Source organism: Microcebus murinus, chromosome 3, assembly GCF_040939455.1.
Source record: "Microcebus murinus isolate Inina chromosome 3, M.murinus_Inina_mat1.0, whole genome shotgun sequence".
Lineage (NCBI taxonomy): Eukaryota > Metazoa > Chordata > Mammalia > Primates > Cheirogaleidae > Microcebus > Microcebus murinus.
The window spans coordinates 76,864,458-76,879,895 of record NC_134106.1 but is presented as its reverse complement, the minus strand read 5'-3'; the positions used below and the strand labels follow the sequence as shown (position 1 = coordinate 76,879,895).

General features: G+C 42.8%; 1 protein-coding gene and 1 long non-coding RNA gene across 5 annotated transcripts in view; one reads left to right on the top strand and one right to left on the bottom strand.

Moving 5' to 3' along the window:
* Nucleotides 1-2,118: 2,118 nt before the first annotated feature.
* Nucleotides 2,119-11,314, bottom strand: LOC105883660 (uncharacterized). The gene is made up of 5 exons (XR_012918503.1): nucleotides 10,973-11,314; nucleotides 10,373-10,505; nucleotides 8,038-8,145; nucleotides 4,389-4,516; nucleotides 2,119-3,647 (listed from the first exon to the last, which is right to left on the bottom strand). It is a non-coding gene; the product is annotated as an uncharacterized LOC105883660 (long non-coding RNA).
* A 53-nt stretch (nucleotides 11,315-11,367) lies between these two features.
* Nucleotides 11,368-15,438, top strand: part of FAM178B (family with sequence similarity 178 member B) — a 105,695-nt gene continuing 101,624 nt past the window's right edge. For 2 of the 4 annotated variants that reach the window (XM_076001004.1, XM_076001003.1), the window contains exons 1-2: nucleotides 11,368-11,662; nucleotides 12,805-12,911. In XM_076001004.1, the coding sequence (XP_075857119.1) occupies nucleotides 12,873-12,911 (39 nt within the window). In that variant the 5' untranslated portion in view covers nucleotides 11,368-11,662; nucleotides 12,805-12,872. The remainder of the gene's footprint in view (nucleotides 11,663-12,804; nucleotides 12,912-15,438) is intronic. The other 2 variants (XM_012786954.2, XM_020286263.2) reach the window with 1 other exon arrangement.

The following is a 15,438-nucleotide window of genomic DNA, read 5'->3' as shown; positions in this document are numbered from 1 at the left end:
ACATTGGTACTGCAGGAGGTGACAGGGTCCAGGCCTGAGCAGAGCTGGTGACAGGAGAAAGTTAGGGCCAGACGTTGGACCCCTCCCAGGACCAGAGCGTTATTTGGGGTGACGTGGGGTGAGGAGGTTGCTATTCCTCGAGGTTTTTAGAGGAGGAGGAGCAGGAAGGGGAGTTAACAATGGGAAATGGAGTCACAGAACTTACTGTGGCTGCCTGTTTACTAGAGTTCTGTGTTTAAAACAGAAAATGCCTTGCATAGCTCTCCATTGCCCAGAGGCTAAGGTTTGCAAGTTTCTTAGCAAGGTGGGCATTCAAGAGCCTTCAGATACGGTATGCCCTCCATCTGCTCTTAACACTTAATTCACATTGTCAGTATAGTGTAGCATTCTAGCTGCATGCAGTGTCTGTATTGCCCTACCAGATGGAAAATCCCTTTGTTGTGGGAATTATGCTCTATTCATCATTGAATCCCCACTGCACTGCAGAGGCATGGGATATAATAGCATCCAGTAATTTTCAGAAAATTTAGTACTCGAACAGAATATACAAAAAGCAGTTTATAGGACTTATGGTCCAATGATGTCAATTTGAGGTAAATTGGGGAGGGCTGAAGTCCCAGGTGTTCCCACCTGACCCATGCAGGTTACGATTTTTTTTTTCTTTTTTCAAAGCACCACGTTGTCTACAGGGTGGTCATAGCTCACTACAGCCTTGAACTCCTGGGCTAAAGCAATCCTCCAGCCTCAGCTTCCCAAGTAGCTGGAACTACAGGCATGAACCACCAGGCCCTGCTCCAGGTTATAATATTTTCCAAAGGACCTGGTAGAGTATTGCTTCATAGGATCATATCTGATCTTCCTGGGTGCCCCCTACACAAAGAAAAAAATAGTCTCCTCTGAGGCCAAAAATGTCTTGATCCTCCTTAAAAGTGAGTTTTGCTTTGAATGGCTTCCAACGGTTACTCCCTTCTCCCTTACCTCCACTGCATCCCCTCCAAATTAAATTGGAAAAAAATTCTGAGGCATGTTCCCCAGGATCTATAATTTATTAGTGCCTGTGGTAAGAAGTTTGGTGGGGGAAAAAGTATTGGTCATAACATCACTAAAACAGCTAGGCCCACCAGCTAGTTCAGCCAGTGACTTTTTCTCCTTTTGGCCATTTCCTCAGCAGTAAAACTATAGTTAGACTAGGTTAGTATTTCACTAGAATCCAGGTCTCTAGATATGTTCTCAAGAAAAAGTTGTTAAGACAGGGAAGTCACACATTTAATGACCACCCTCTTGGGGATGCACACTAGCATATTAAAGGCTCTGATAAGGCCTGCAGCAAAGAATCATTTAATTTACCTGTGGGGGTTTTTTGTTTGTTTGTTTTTTGGGTTGTTTTTTTTTTTTTTTTTTTTTGAGACAGAGTCTTGCTGTATTGCCTCGGCACTGTAACCTCAAACTCCTGGCTCAAGTGATCCTACTGCCTCAGCCTCCTGAGTAGCTGGGACTACAGGCATGTACCCCATGCCTGGCTAATTTGTTTCTATTTTTAGTTGCCCAGGTAATTTTTTTCTATTTTTAGTAGAGATGGGGTCTTGCTTTTGCTCAGGGTGGTCTCGAACTCCTGAGCTCAAGTAATCCTCCTACCTCGGCCTCCCAGAGTGCTAGCATTACACATGTGAGCCACCACGCCCAGCCTACCTGTGGTTTAAGACAGAGTTTTCCCACCTTAATTGACCGCACAACCCTTTCCTAAGGAACAGCTGATGTGTGATGATTCCCTGCTTCCTGACCATAGGTGGTTTAGTCCAGGCTAGAAAAAGGAAATTGAGTTTCATCTTGTTTCTCACTCTCATGGTAGGCTTGCCTCATAATAGGAAATTTTTGCAGGCCCTTGTCCAGTTCAGGAAAACCTCAGCCACACCCTGGGATTATTCAGATTGTGTGGGTGAGCTCCAAGGTCAGGACCAGGCCCCCCACCCATCCCCTGCTGCCTCCGGCATCCACCACTCTCCTCTCACGCCCCTGCCCACTCAGGTCTCCTTGGGACACAGTTTGACTTGGCGAACAGACTGCCACTCCTGCTCCATCATTGTCTTTGCCAGAACAATAAACTTTTATTGAATATTATCTTTTACTTTATAGGATAATTTTTAATTGTCAAAATAAATGCACATTGTAATAAGTCAAACAGCACAGATGTGTAAGTAAAAAGTTAACAGTTTGGTGTTTGCTTTTTTTCTTTTCTCTACACCAGGGTTTCTCGGCCTCAGCACAACTGACATTTTGGGCTGATAATTACTTGTGGGATGGGGTGGGGGTGCCTGTGTTGTGTTCATTATATGTCTATGTCATTCAGTCATGACAACTAAAAATGTCTTCAGCCATTGCCACGTGTCCCCAGGGGGGACAAAATTGTCCCCAGTGGAGCATCACTGCCCTATGCTTATATGAACATATTCAAACAAATACACACACATAGGAAGTTTCTGAAAAATACTGTAAATATGAATGTGAAACATAAAAACATATAACTACTATACAAATATTATTAAATTACTTTTTAATTTGTACTACTATACAAATATTATTAAATTACTTTTTTCACTTAAAATATTTTGCAAACATCCCTCCAGATCAATATATAGAGATCTAACTTATATAATTGCTGTAAACATTGTCTTCTATGAATGTACTGTAATTTACCCGGCCATTCCCTCTTGATGAGTATGCAGATGGCTTCTAGTGTTTTGCCTCTCAAACAATGCTGCAGTGCACGTCTGTGTACATACAACCTTATATTCTAGAGTGTTTGCTTCTGAGGAATGGGGTCAAAAGGTCTGTGTGTGTTAAACATTTTAATACATTCTACCAGACTGCTTTCCCCCAAATTTGAAGCAATTCATGCCTCCACTGGTAGGACATGTGAGTGTCAGTCAGTCCCCCACCTCCAAGCCTGAGAGTTACAGGCCTTTTTTGAAGTGTGCTCGCTGGATGAATGAAAACTGAGATGCTGTGAGTGCTGTTGGTGTTTACATTTCCAGTTCCCTGACCTCTAAGGCAGCTGAGCATCTTTTCAGATGTTGACTGATCATCTGCATTTCCTCAGGGCTGTGAATTGCTGGACTCAACCACTCAGGCAAACTACTTAACCTCTTTTTGCCTTAGTTTCATTTTCTTTAAAATGGGCATAGCACCTACCTCTCCAGGCTGTGGTGGGGAGAGAGTTAACATTTGTAAAGTGCTCAGAACAGTGCTTAAGATGTTGTAAGTGCTCAGAAAAATGTCAGCTTAAAATTGTCTACTCAATATATTTGTAGTTGCTTCTGTTTACCTAAAGGAACTCTGGAAGGATGCATAGGATACTGATGCAAGTCATTACCTGTGTAGGCACACTGGGGATTGGTGGAGGGAACTAGGCCCATAAAGGCAGTGGTGGGAGTGAGACTTTTCACTGTGAACCTCTTACTTTACTTTGAATTTTTTGTTTTAACTATGTGAGTGTATCACCTACTGTTGGGGTTCAGGACTTACCACCCCACAGTATTACTGTAGGAAATCAGAATATGGCACCCCCAAATAATACTTTTTTTGGCATATTTTGAGCTGGTTATTCTGAGAAACTGCAGGCACAGGAGTAGCTCCCAACAGCTGTCCTTCTGTAAAAGAAATTTACAACTATAAGGGGAGTCTACATCAGTAAAAGTATCTGTATCTGCAAGAGGGCTCCTCCAGACAACTTTTATTACCTGAGAGATTTATCTGCATGACAAGATCATCTTTATTCACCATATACTTACTCCCTTCACCCTCTTATAACTTGTGTGACCACCATCCCACAAAAGCCCAAGCCCCTATTCCTTTCTGTAGCTCAGGATGCTATATAAACTTCAATCATCTGGTCCTTCTTAGAGTCGCATGTTCTGTGGGACTCCCCTGTGTATGCATGTAATTAAATATGGTTTTTCTTTATGTTAATCTATCTTATGTCAATTCTATTCCTAGCCCAGCCAAAGAACCTAGATGGGTAGAAGGAAGCCATTTCCCCCACCCCTATACTATTCAGAAATAAACATTTCTTGAAGTGGCTATTCATATTCTTACTTTTTTTTTTTTAGATAGTCTCATTCCATCACCCAGGCTGAAGTGCAGTGGTGTGATCATAGCTCAATGAAACCTTGAACTCCTAGGCTCAACTATTCTCCTGTCTCAGCCTCCTATGTAGCTGGGACTACAGGTGCACGCCACCACACCCAGCTAATCTTTTTATTTTTTGTAGAGATGGGGTCTTGCTCTGTTTTCCAGGCTGGTCTTGAACTCCTGGACTCAACAATCCTCCCACCTCAGCCTCCCAAAGTGGGATTATAGATATGAACTACCCCACCTGAACATATTCTTACTTTGAAGGTTGTTTATCTTATTGATTTGCCGGGACTCTGAACATTAGGGAGATTATATTGAGTCCTTTCCGTGGGCCAAGGCTTTTTCACTTTTCAAGAGTAAGTAAAACGTGGTTTCTGCCTTATATCTACTGCAAGAAAGAGAAAAGAATGAGGATTGTTCTTTGGGCAGAATCCACACAAGCTTGAAGTAATGGGGTCAAAAAAAAAAAAGACTTATTCTGCATTTCTATTGCCTGAGGAGCAGCTCTGAGCTGTGATTGGACCACAAAGCCCCAAGCATTCAAGAAGGCATGTGTTGAGCCAGTTTTTCGTTATAACTGGGCGAAGGAGACTGCTACAGCCTGGGACAGCCCAAACCCAGGGCCCCTTCTGGAGGCCTGAGGAAGATGAGACAAAGTGGCTGAGCCTCTGGTGGGCTGCTGGAACCTGGGACTTTTCCAGCCAAAAGCCAGGTCAGAACAAACCATCTTTATGCAGATGCCACAAACCCAAAATGGGTCACCTGGACAGCTGTCAGCATGGGGCCTGGCTGAAGCTTGGCTCAGAGGGGTCAGAGGAGGCTCCTTATTTAAAGCATTATTTTTAATTTTAGGAAACAATAGGAGTCTGGCGCAGTCCTCTCTCTGCATTGGGCACCTTCCTTCAGCCGTCAAGAACGCTGAGACAGGAGCCTGTCAGCAGTGCAGCGCCTCTTTCATCATTCACCTGTCTTCTCCTTCCATTTACTGCTAGACTTCCTGGAAGAGCTGCTCCCTCCCTGTCAATACCCCTTCAGTGACCACTTACAGGTGGTCTCACCCACCTGCCTTCTGGCCCCACTGTGCCCTGAAAATTCTATCACTTAGGTCACCCTTGGCTTCTTATTTGCCAAACCCCAGGCTCTGTTTACAACCTCATTCTCTTAGCCACCTTCCATCTTAACCACCTCCTCCTTACTGTTCTCAAAACTAAGCTTCCTTCCCCATGGCTTTTCAGCCTCTCTTGGTGGCTCTTCTTCCTCTGTCAGGAGTTGGTACCCAGCAGTCATTGTCCTGTCAGGCCCCATCAGAGCCCTGTGGTCACTCACAACCCACTCTCCCAGCTAAGCTGCCTACCCTCTTCTCCACCTCGTGGTTCTTAAGAGACTGAAAAGTCAATTTACCCAGAATTCACCCTCTGAGCTTCCTCTACCTCTTCCTCCCCCATCCATCTCTTCCCTGCTTACAAACCTTCAGTGACTCCTCCTGTTCCAGAGAATCAAAGCCAAATATCCTGGCAAGGCTAAATTCTGCCTCCTGCTGCCCTTGTCCTTGGCATTCCAACCATAACATATTCTTTGCCGTTTTTCCAAATGCTTTTTCTGTAGGAGATTTCAAGACCAGTCCTGACACCTGCCTCCTGGGACAGGGAGTTAATCATTCCTCATCTGTTTTCTCATAGCACTTTGCACAGATTTATGGAGTTGGGTTTGGATCCAGTGTCCCCTTTTTATTAGCTCTATGACCTTGGCCAGGTAGTTTAACCTCTCTGAACCTCTATAAAATGGTGACAGAAATGCCCACATCAGTCCAGAAATAACCCCATACATTTATGGTCAATTGATTTTCAACAAGGGTGCCAAGACATTTCAATAGGGGAATGAATAGTCTTTTCAACGAATGGTGTTGGGACCACTTCAAATCCACATGCAAAAGAATGTGGACCTTTCCACATCACATACAAAAGTTAATTCAAAAGCAATCAAAGACCTAAATTGAAGCTAAAAGAAAGCATAGCTATAAATCTTAGTGACTTTGGATTAGGCAATGGTTTCTTAAATATGACATCTAATGAACAAGCAACAAAAGAGAAAATAAATAAACTGGATTTCATCAAAACTAAAAGTTTTGTGCTTCAAAGGACAATATCAAAAATGTGAAAAGAACCCATAGAATAAGAGAAAATATCTGTAAATCATATATTTGATAAGGGTCTGGTATCCATGGTATATTTAATTAAAAAGACAAAACCTCTTACAACTCAATTTTAAAAACCCCAATTAAAAAGTGGGCAAAGAATTTGAATAGATGATTTTCCAAAGACATACAAATGGGCCATAAGCACATGGAAATATGGTCAATATCACTAGTTACCAGAGAAATGTAAATCAAAGCCACAAGGAGATACCATTTTATACTACTAGTATGACAAAAATAAAAATGACAGATAATAACAAATGTTAGCAAAGATGTGGAGAAATCAGACACTCACACACTACAGACAGAAATATAAAATTGTGTAGCTGCTTTGAAAAACAGTTTGGCAGTTCTCCAAAAAGTTCAACACAGCGTTACCATTGTCCCAGCAATTCCACTCTGAGGCATATCCCCAACAGAATTGAAAACGTGTGTTGGCAGAGAAACTTGTATGTAAGCATTTATAGCAGCCTTATTCATAACAGCCAAAAGGTAGAAACAACCAAATGTCCATCAATGGATGAATGGATAAACATAATGTGCTACATCCACGCAATGGAGTATTATGCAGTCATAAAAAGGAATGAAGTATTGATATTACCTGATATGTGCTACTTCTGATATATGCTACTATGTGTTCTGATATGGATGAGCCCTGAAAACATTATACTAAATAGAAGCTGGACACAGAATTATTCTATTTATATTAAATGTTCAGATTAGGCAAATTCATAGAGACAGAAAGTAGATTAGCGGTTCCCAGGGCCTGGGGGAAAGGGGGAATGGGGAGTGGCTGCTAATGGGTCCTGAGTTTCTCTTTTGAGAATGTTGCAAAATTAGATAGTGATAATGATTGCAAAACCTTGTGCATATACTAAAAACCACTGAATTGTATACTTTAAAAGGGTGAGTTTTATGGCATATGGATTATGTCTCAATTTTTAAAAATCAAGCATCAAGAAAGCAAGCAAGGCGCACCTCACAGGATTTTAGTGAGCAGCATGTGAAATGCTCTGGTGCTCATGGTGGGGGTCTGCATATCCACCTTTCTCTCCTACTAGAGTGTGGGCTCCTCAAGAGCTCCCCAGAACATATCCATCTCCTTATCCAAGTGCCTTGCACAGGGCCCAGCACAATATTCAATAAATCCTGACTGATGTGTGGAAGAGAATTCTGCTGGTTTTTGTAAGCCAGAAGAAGACATTATAGGTAAGCACACATGTATGGGTGTAGTAGATTCAAGAAATAAGTGAATGAGTCTGCAGGGATATTGTGACAATTCATCTGAACTGGACTCTTGTCTCAAACAACAGTCCAGATCAGAGTGAGCTGAAGATTCAGTACAGGAAGCTTCAAGAAGGTTCCTCTTCCACAATGACATAACAGAGCATGAGCTCAAATCATTTTCTACCTACATGGTTTAAGAAAAAAAAGGAAAAGTGACGTTAATGGAAGATAATGAAGATACGGGCCTTTTATTCATCCCTCATCCTGGAATCTCAGTTCTGTCCTTAGGGGAGGCATGTTACCCCCCAGAGGAATCCAGGGCCCATTGGTGGAGTCTTGAACAGTGTCAACTTCACTGGCTTTTGTCTGATATCATATATTCAAATCTATAAGAATAACTTCTCATTAGACCTCAGCCCCTGAATCCTCTGTGGGCTCTTAAAATTGGCACGGCTTCCAAACGAACTCACCTGGAGTCTACTGACCTTGTTAATGGCGTCTGTCCTCTGAGCTGGCACAGTGGAGTACCCCACCCATCTCTCCCTCGTGTCAGTCTCTTGGTTCTTCCTCAGCAATAATCCCGAGAGTGGCCCCTATTAAGGAAGGGCCTTGCTATCCACTCCCAAAAGCACTCTTAAACCACCTCCTTTGGGACTTCCTGTTTCCAACCGTCCTGTTTCTGTTTGGGCCCTGTTCCTTCAGTACTGAACAGAACTGGATTCTGCTCCTCTCTGTGAGGTCTTCCTCAGGCTGGCTGACACCTAGGAATCCTGCAATTCCCCATTGATAACTGACATCCCAGTCCTCAAGTACTCCATTTGCATTCATGCCCTCGCACATTATGTTCCCTTTTTCTTGGATGCTTTTCCTCCTTTTGGAGATAAATTGCAAATTCCAACTCAAATTTCAAGACTTTGGGCAAAATGTTACCGTGCCTGAGGTCACAGACTCCCCCAGGCAGAGCTGTCATCTCACTTCTGTGTGCCTCTGGAACACTCTGGGCACACCTCCATTATAAGGCTGGTTACATTGCAGGGGTATTATCTTTTTGCATATGTTTTGAGTCTAGGCAACATAGTAGGTGCTCAGCACTTGTTGAATGACTATAGAATGGATGAATGTATTACATAAGATAATTGTTTGTTTATCCATCTTTTGATATACTTGGTTATTCAAAACTTTGTTTATTTTGTTATATAACATCCTTGTATAAGATCATACATGAGAAATTACTTTTGAAATTGAAAATAAGGAAAAAAGGGTTATTTCCTTCTACCATGGAGACTCTATATTATAGAGAGAAGCATGGAGCCCTTCGTGTCTCTCCACTTTTTTTTTCTTACTTCCAAGAAGCTCAGAGCCAGATTTAATGTCCACTGGGAATAATAACATTAGCCTTTCTGAACAAAATTTGGCTCTTCCTCTTCTTTGTGGTTTTGATTTTCTATCTTTTCTCAGGCAGTGGAATATGGAGGAAAAGGTATAGGCTCTGGAGCCGGGAGCGGTGGCTCACACCTGAAATCCTAGCACTTTGGGAGGCCAAGGCGGGCGGATTACTCAAGGTCAGGAGTTCGAAACCAGCCTGAGCGAGACCCCATCTCTACCAAAAATAGAAAGAAATTAATTGACCAACTAAAAATATATATACAAAAAATTAGCCAGGCATGGTGGCGCATGCCTGTAGTCCCAGCTACTCGGGAGGCTGAGGCAGTAGGATCACTGATCCCAGGAGATTGAGGTTGCTGTGAGCCAGGCTGACGCCACGGCACTCACTCTAGCCTGGGCAACAAAGTGAGACTCTGTCTCAAAAAAAAAAAAAAAAAAAAAAAAGGTATAGGCTCTGGAGAAACATGAGTTCTAATAGCTCTGAACCTTGTGGCTATGTAGTTTGGGCAATTTAACCTCTCTGAACCTCCAATTTCCCTTTTATAGGGTTATTGTAAGGATTAAGTTACAATGCACATAGTGTATATACACACACTAGAGGATCAATAAATGATAATTATATGAAGTGAAGGCTATAAATGAATAAAACAATTGGAAGTATCACTCTAGGCTGGCCTTTGGAAGAATAAGCAGCCAGTCATATGAGATGACTTGGGAAGGAGCAAGGCTAACTTGCCTAAAACCCATCTCCCCTGAGTCAGTCCCATTACTGGGATCACTATTCAAAGGACTCTTGAAAAGATACCTTTTTAACTGGGTTAAGAGATCAACCTACTAGGAGTGAGGAAACAGAGATCCTAACAGAAGGAAGAAGGAAGAGAAGGAGGAGGAGGAGGAGGAAGAGGAAGAGATAGGGTAGATTCTCAGCTGGGCATGGCCAGGCCCTGCAAGGGTCCTCTATACTGGGGTGGCTGAGCTGCCTGAAGCACCCCTATTTGCCAAAAATTTCCTTTTCTGCTCCTTCCAGAGTCCTCTGGGAGGAATGTAGAGAGCCTCAAGGATACAGAGCCTGAACACAGACGAAGAAGCTAGGGCAGTGGGTCCCTAAAGTGAGGGCAAAACGCTGGGAGATGTGAGGAAAGATTGGCCTGCAGCAACAAGAGCCCTGGGCTTGAATCCCAGCTCTCATAACCCGGTGTATGGCCCTGAGCCCAGCAGGTGGCCTCCAAGCCTCAGTTTCTTCATCTGAAAAATGAGACTAGTAATAGCTTCCTCCAGCCTGCTGTGAAGATCAAATGAGGTAATGTTTCTGGAAGCAATTTGTACACCAAAAGAGGGTTATTATTGTGTAGGTTATTATGCTCAATTTTGCCTGGAGCTGGCTCTGTCTCTTTATATTAAACTTTCAAATGGTGCTCATTAAAATGGACCTACCTATATATGTTTAAAACATTTTAAATGGCAGTAGTTCTCCAAAGACCAGGAAGGAGTTTGGAGGGGATCCTTTCAACCTCTTCAATATTCTTTTTGACAACTGGAAATTAGATGAATGAATGGGCCCAAACTCCTAGAGGAATTAATCAAAAAAAGTAAAGGTCAAGTACTAATTGTTGCTGGGAAGATGCTGCCAATACACCAGGGCAGCTGCCTTCCCACCCATCATACTGGCCCCCAAAGAAGGGGCTTGCTCAGAGGACCGACTTGGCCAGAGTCCCAGCTGCTCCCTGGCAAAGCTCAGCTCAGCTCTACTGCCCTCTTGCCTGGGGAACCACACAGGAGAATCATTAGTTATTCATGATGCCTAATTAAAAATCACTTCCCCACCCAGAAGTATAGGGCACGGGTTTGCATTGATTACAGGGCTGCTAGGGTAAGGCAAAACAATGTGTGAAAACGGTCCAGCTCAATGCCAGGCTCAGGGCCCGGGCTCAACCAGTACTTGTTGAGCATGAATCTGAGGGCTGAAATACCCTAAAGCGCACAGACAGACAGACAGACACACACACACACACACACACACACACAGATACACACCCAGGACAGATCTCTCTTCAGAACAAAACGTGGTGAATAATCATCGTGGATGGTGGTCGTGAGCATAGTACTCTCAACACACACGCCTGTTACCGTTTCATCTTTGTAAAGATCCGAATGGTCTGACCGTGGAGCGGCCGCAGTCTGTTCTGAGTTCAAATCTTGACGCCACCCCCTTCTGTCCGTGTACCCTTGACAAGTGGCCCTTTCCCTCTGTGCCTCAGCGTCCTCCTCATTAAAAAGTCCTCGTCCGCAGGTGAGGGTTTAGTGACTTAATACACAAAAAGGTCGGACAGGGCGCAGGCTCAGTAAACGCCAGCGATGGCCAGGAGCGGCCTGCGCGCGTGGAACGTGGCTCGGCGCTGCGGTGCGCAGGCGCCCCTCCCCCCGCCCCCAGCCCCGGCCTGGACGTCTGTTGGCCGCGCAGGTGCCACGTCGGCGGCTCAGGGAGGCCCGGCGGCTCTCCCCAGGCCTTCCGCTCCACGGCGGTGGGAGCCTGCTCCCGCTTCCTGTCCCAGCTAGCTGGCCTCCTCCTCCTCCGAGGCCTGCGCCCATGCTGCCGGCCGCCTCCCTGGCTCCTGACCTCCTGACCTTCTGACCCCTGCCACCTTCTGCCCTCCGTGTGGAAGGTACCAGATTTGGGCCTCGACCCGCAGCTCAGGTGGTAGGATCACCAGCTCCATTCCACAGGTGAGGAAACCGAGGCTGAGGACCTTGGAGGGACTGTGGGGGGCACACAGATAGTAAACGGCCCAAAGTGGACTCCTGTCTGTCCGAGCCCGGCCTCGCCAGCGCAGCTGCCAGGCTCCTCTTTCACCTTTCGTGGATCCTTGGCTGACCCTTGTGTTTGTGGTTCTCCCCAGCCAGGCACTATGTGGGCGCGGGGAAAGACGGGCCCTCCTCTCCAGCTACTAAGGCGTGGCTGGCTTTGCTGGGGTGGTACTTTCCTCAAACTAATTTGGGAACTGGTTTATATTTTGGTTGATTTGGAGTGTTTTGTTTTGTTTTGTTTTCAACGTTCCCCAGGGCACAAAGGGTAGCTTGTGTTTTTCTTTCCAGAAAGGCTTTCTGTTCTTAGTCCCTGCCCAGTTTGATGAATGTAGAGTTTATGATAGTGGAGACCGTTTTACTTTTCTTTGTGGATAAAATTCATCTTCTTTCATGTTTCAAATTGTGAGCTCAGGCCTTGCTGACTGGAGCCTGCTCTCGCTAGCATTCCTAGGCTATTAAATACTAGTTTAATGGACAGATATGAAACATGGTGTTAGGAGTAAGCCATCTCACAAAAACGAGACTGTTGTAATATTCTGAATTAATCTTGACTCTTCTGAAATCAAGACTCAAAGCATTTTTGAGTCCATAATTATCTGGCCTCCTAGCTACATTTTAAAACAAATTTTTTTTTTCTTGTAATCAGGAAAGTAAAAGAACAAAAAAGTAAAATGACGTATGTTGAAATCATGTGATGGAGATTAGGGGAGGATGGGGAGGGAGGCTGAATGCTAAAGGCTGTGGGCCTGGGTTTGCAGGATTTGGAGAGGCACTAACCCAGGCAGAGGGATGTGGTAGGCAGATGGAGCCACAGTCCTTGGGCTGGATTGTAGAGTGAGTCTGGCTAAGCTAAAGAACCAAGCTCCAAGACGGTTTCAGTCCTTAACCTGGAAAGAATATGAATGAAATGGAGGAGGAACAGGTCCTGGCTGAGTGGGCACTGGGGGCTCAGAAAGGAGAGGGGAAAAGAAGGAGTAAAATTTAGATGTTAAGTCTGTCTCCCATTGACTGTAAGGGGGCCTTGACATTGTCACTTTTGTCTCCTCCCATATTTCTTCCAGGACACCTAGTGTACAGCATTTGGAGCATGTCAGACTAACCCAAATGATCATTTTTCATTGATTCTAGGATGCATTTTTGTTCACATTTTTACAGCTCTGAAGTTGGGGTAAGTCCCACAACTGATAGTGTCTTTCTTTGTGTCATCATTCACTTGACAGCTTTTTGTCTGTCTTAGTGGCACAGAGAGTCACAGTGCCTTTAAGATCAGCAGCATCTCAGCTCTGATGAAGTAGGGCAGATGAAGTTACTGGACTTGGTCCAGTAACTGCAGGTTTCAGAATTGGAGACCTGATCTAATCATGAGTAAACAACACACAAACCCAAATTGATAGTGTTAGGTTCATCTGTGTGGATGTTCCCTGGTCCCCTGGTTCCCAGTGTCAAGAATGAGTACTGGTACTGAGTCAACCTGATGACAGTAATCACAAACACAGAACAACTTAATACAAACAATTTATCACATAATAGAAAGAATGAAAGTAAAGGAAGCTACACAAAAGGAAAATACATTCCAGAGAGAGTGGAGTGAGTCAGTCCCCACCAGTGGAGAAAGACACTAGAGGCTGAGCACATGCTGCCTTCTATAATAAGCCCACTAGTTTGTCCCGCCTTTCACTTGCAGGATTGGTTGCCATTTGGGTTGATTGACAGGTTGGTGTTATATAACAGATCACATGACAGGTTATATAATGGGGTAGGTTATATAAGGGTTTCCCTTCCTGCACATGGGTCTTTTCTAGAATTTTCCACAAGCTCACCCATGTTATGCTAATTAGATGGTAATGAGCTCTAAGTCAGTTAACAGTTACTAGGAACTTTTTCTACCATATATGTTCCCAGCAGGGAACAGCTCCTAGCCTCAATTTGGTTCCTAACTACAGTTTGTTTCCTACTCTCTGCCCCTTGCCACCTGTTTACCCTGCATCAGACCTAATAATAGAATCTACACAATATATGATCTCAACAGCATCAATCTCATATATTTACACACACACACACACACACTCACTCTAAAGAGAATTAATGATAAAGTAAGTATAGTAAAATGTTAACATTTGAGGAATTTGGATGAAGGACATATAGAAATTCTTCATATTACTTTTGCAAGTTTTAGTGAGTCTAAAATTACTTCAAAATAACAAAATAGAAAAAAATGGTTTTCACAATGAAAATTTCACAATAGAAAAAATGGTTTTCACTATGAAAATTATAAATGTGAGAATGGATACAATAAGTTACATGTATTTGGCAAAGATAGCTTGACAAATCTATATTATTTTTATGGTATGGTAACACCAAAACCTTGTGTATCCTGATAGATACCCAACAGAAACTAGTGCTTATGTTCTCCTAAAGACAGTGTAGGATTATTCATAGCAGATTTATTCATAATACCCTGAAACAAGAAACAACCCAAATGTCCAACAGGAGAATGGATAAGTTGTGGTATATTCATATGAGAAAATACCATATAGTAATGAAAATTATTGAACTACTGCTACATGCAACAACATGGATGAGTCTCACATGCATAATGTTGAGCAGAATATAATCAGACACAAAAAGAATATAAAATGCATGATTGTATGTGTATGAAGTTCAAGAACAGACAAAATAATTGATGGTAATGGGGCAGAGTAGTGTTCCCTTTGGGGGTTTTTGACTGGAAGAGATCTTTCTAGGGTATAAGAAATGTTCAATATCTTGATCTGGGTAATGGCTACTATAAGTATGTATGTATATGTGTGTGTGTGTATATATATATATACACACACACATTTTATACTAAATATACACATGTATGTAAAAATTCATCAAGCTGAACATTTAAGATTTGTGTAGCTTATTTAAGTTATATATCAATAAAAAATAAAGTAAAAATGTATGTTGGATGGATTATAGATCCAAATGTGACATACAAAATAATAAAATTCTCAAAGATGACATGAGAATATGTTTATGGTTTGGGAATAAGGGAAGACTTCTTACATAGGATACAGAAAGCTCTAACTGTAGGGGGGAAAAGTTGATAAATTGGATTACATTAAAGTTAAGAACTGTTTATCAAATCATACCATTAAGAGAGGGAAAGACAAGCCATTCAATGGGATACATTATTTGCAACACATACCTGACAGAGGGCTCATTTTGAGACTATGTAAAGAAAACCCACAGATCAAAATTTTAAAAAGGGCAACTCAATAGAATAATGGGTGCAATAGACCTGAACAGGCACTCTATAAAAGAAGGTATCTAGGTGGAGATACCATATGAAAAAGTGCTAAGCCTCATTATAATAGAATCTGGGAAATGCAAATTAAAAATCATAAGGAGAAACCACTACACACCTACTAGAATGGTAAACATTTAAGACTGACAAGCTCAAGTGTTGAAAAGGACAGAACAGCGAGAACTCTGGTATATGGCTGGTAGGAGGACAAATTCATTCTATCACTTTGCAACTGTTTGGCCTTATCTACCATAAATGAACATACCTAGTCCCTGTGGCCCTTCAGTTTGACACCTAGTTATATTCCCAACAGAAATGCATGTGATTGTGTGTATGTGTGTGTGTATGTAAAAGACAAGGAAAACAATGTTCATAGAAACATTATTCTTAGCAGTAAAAAACT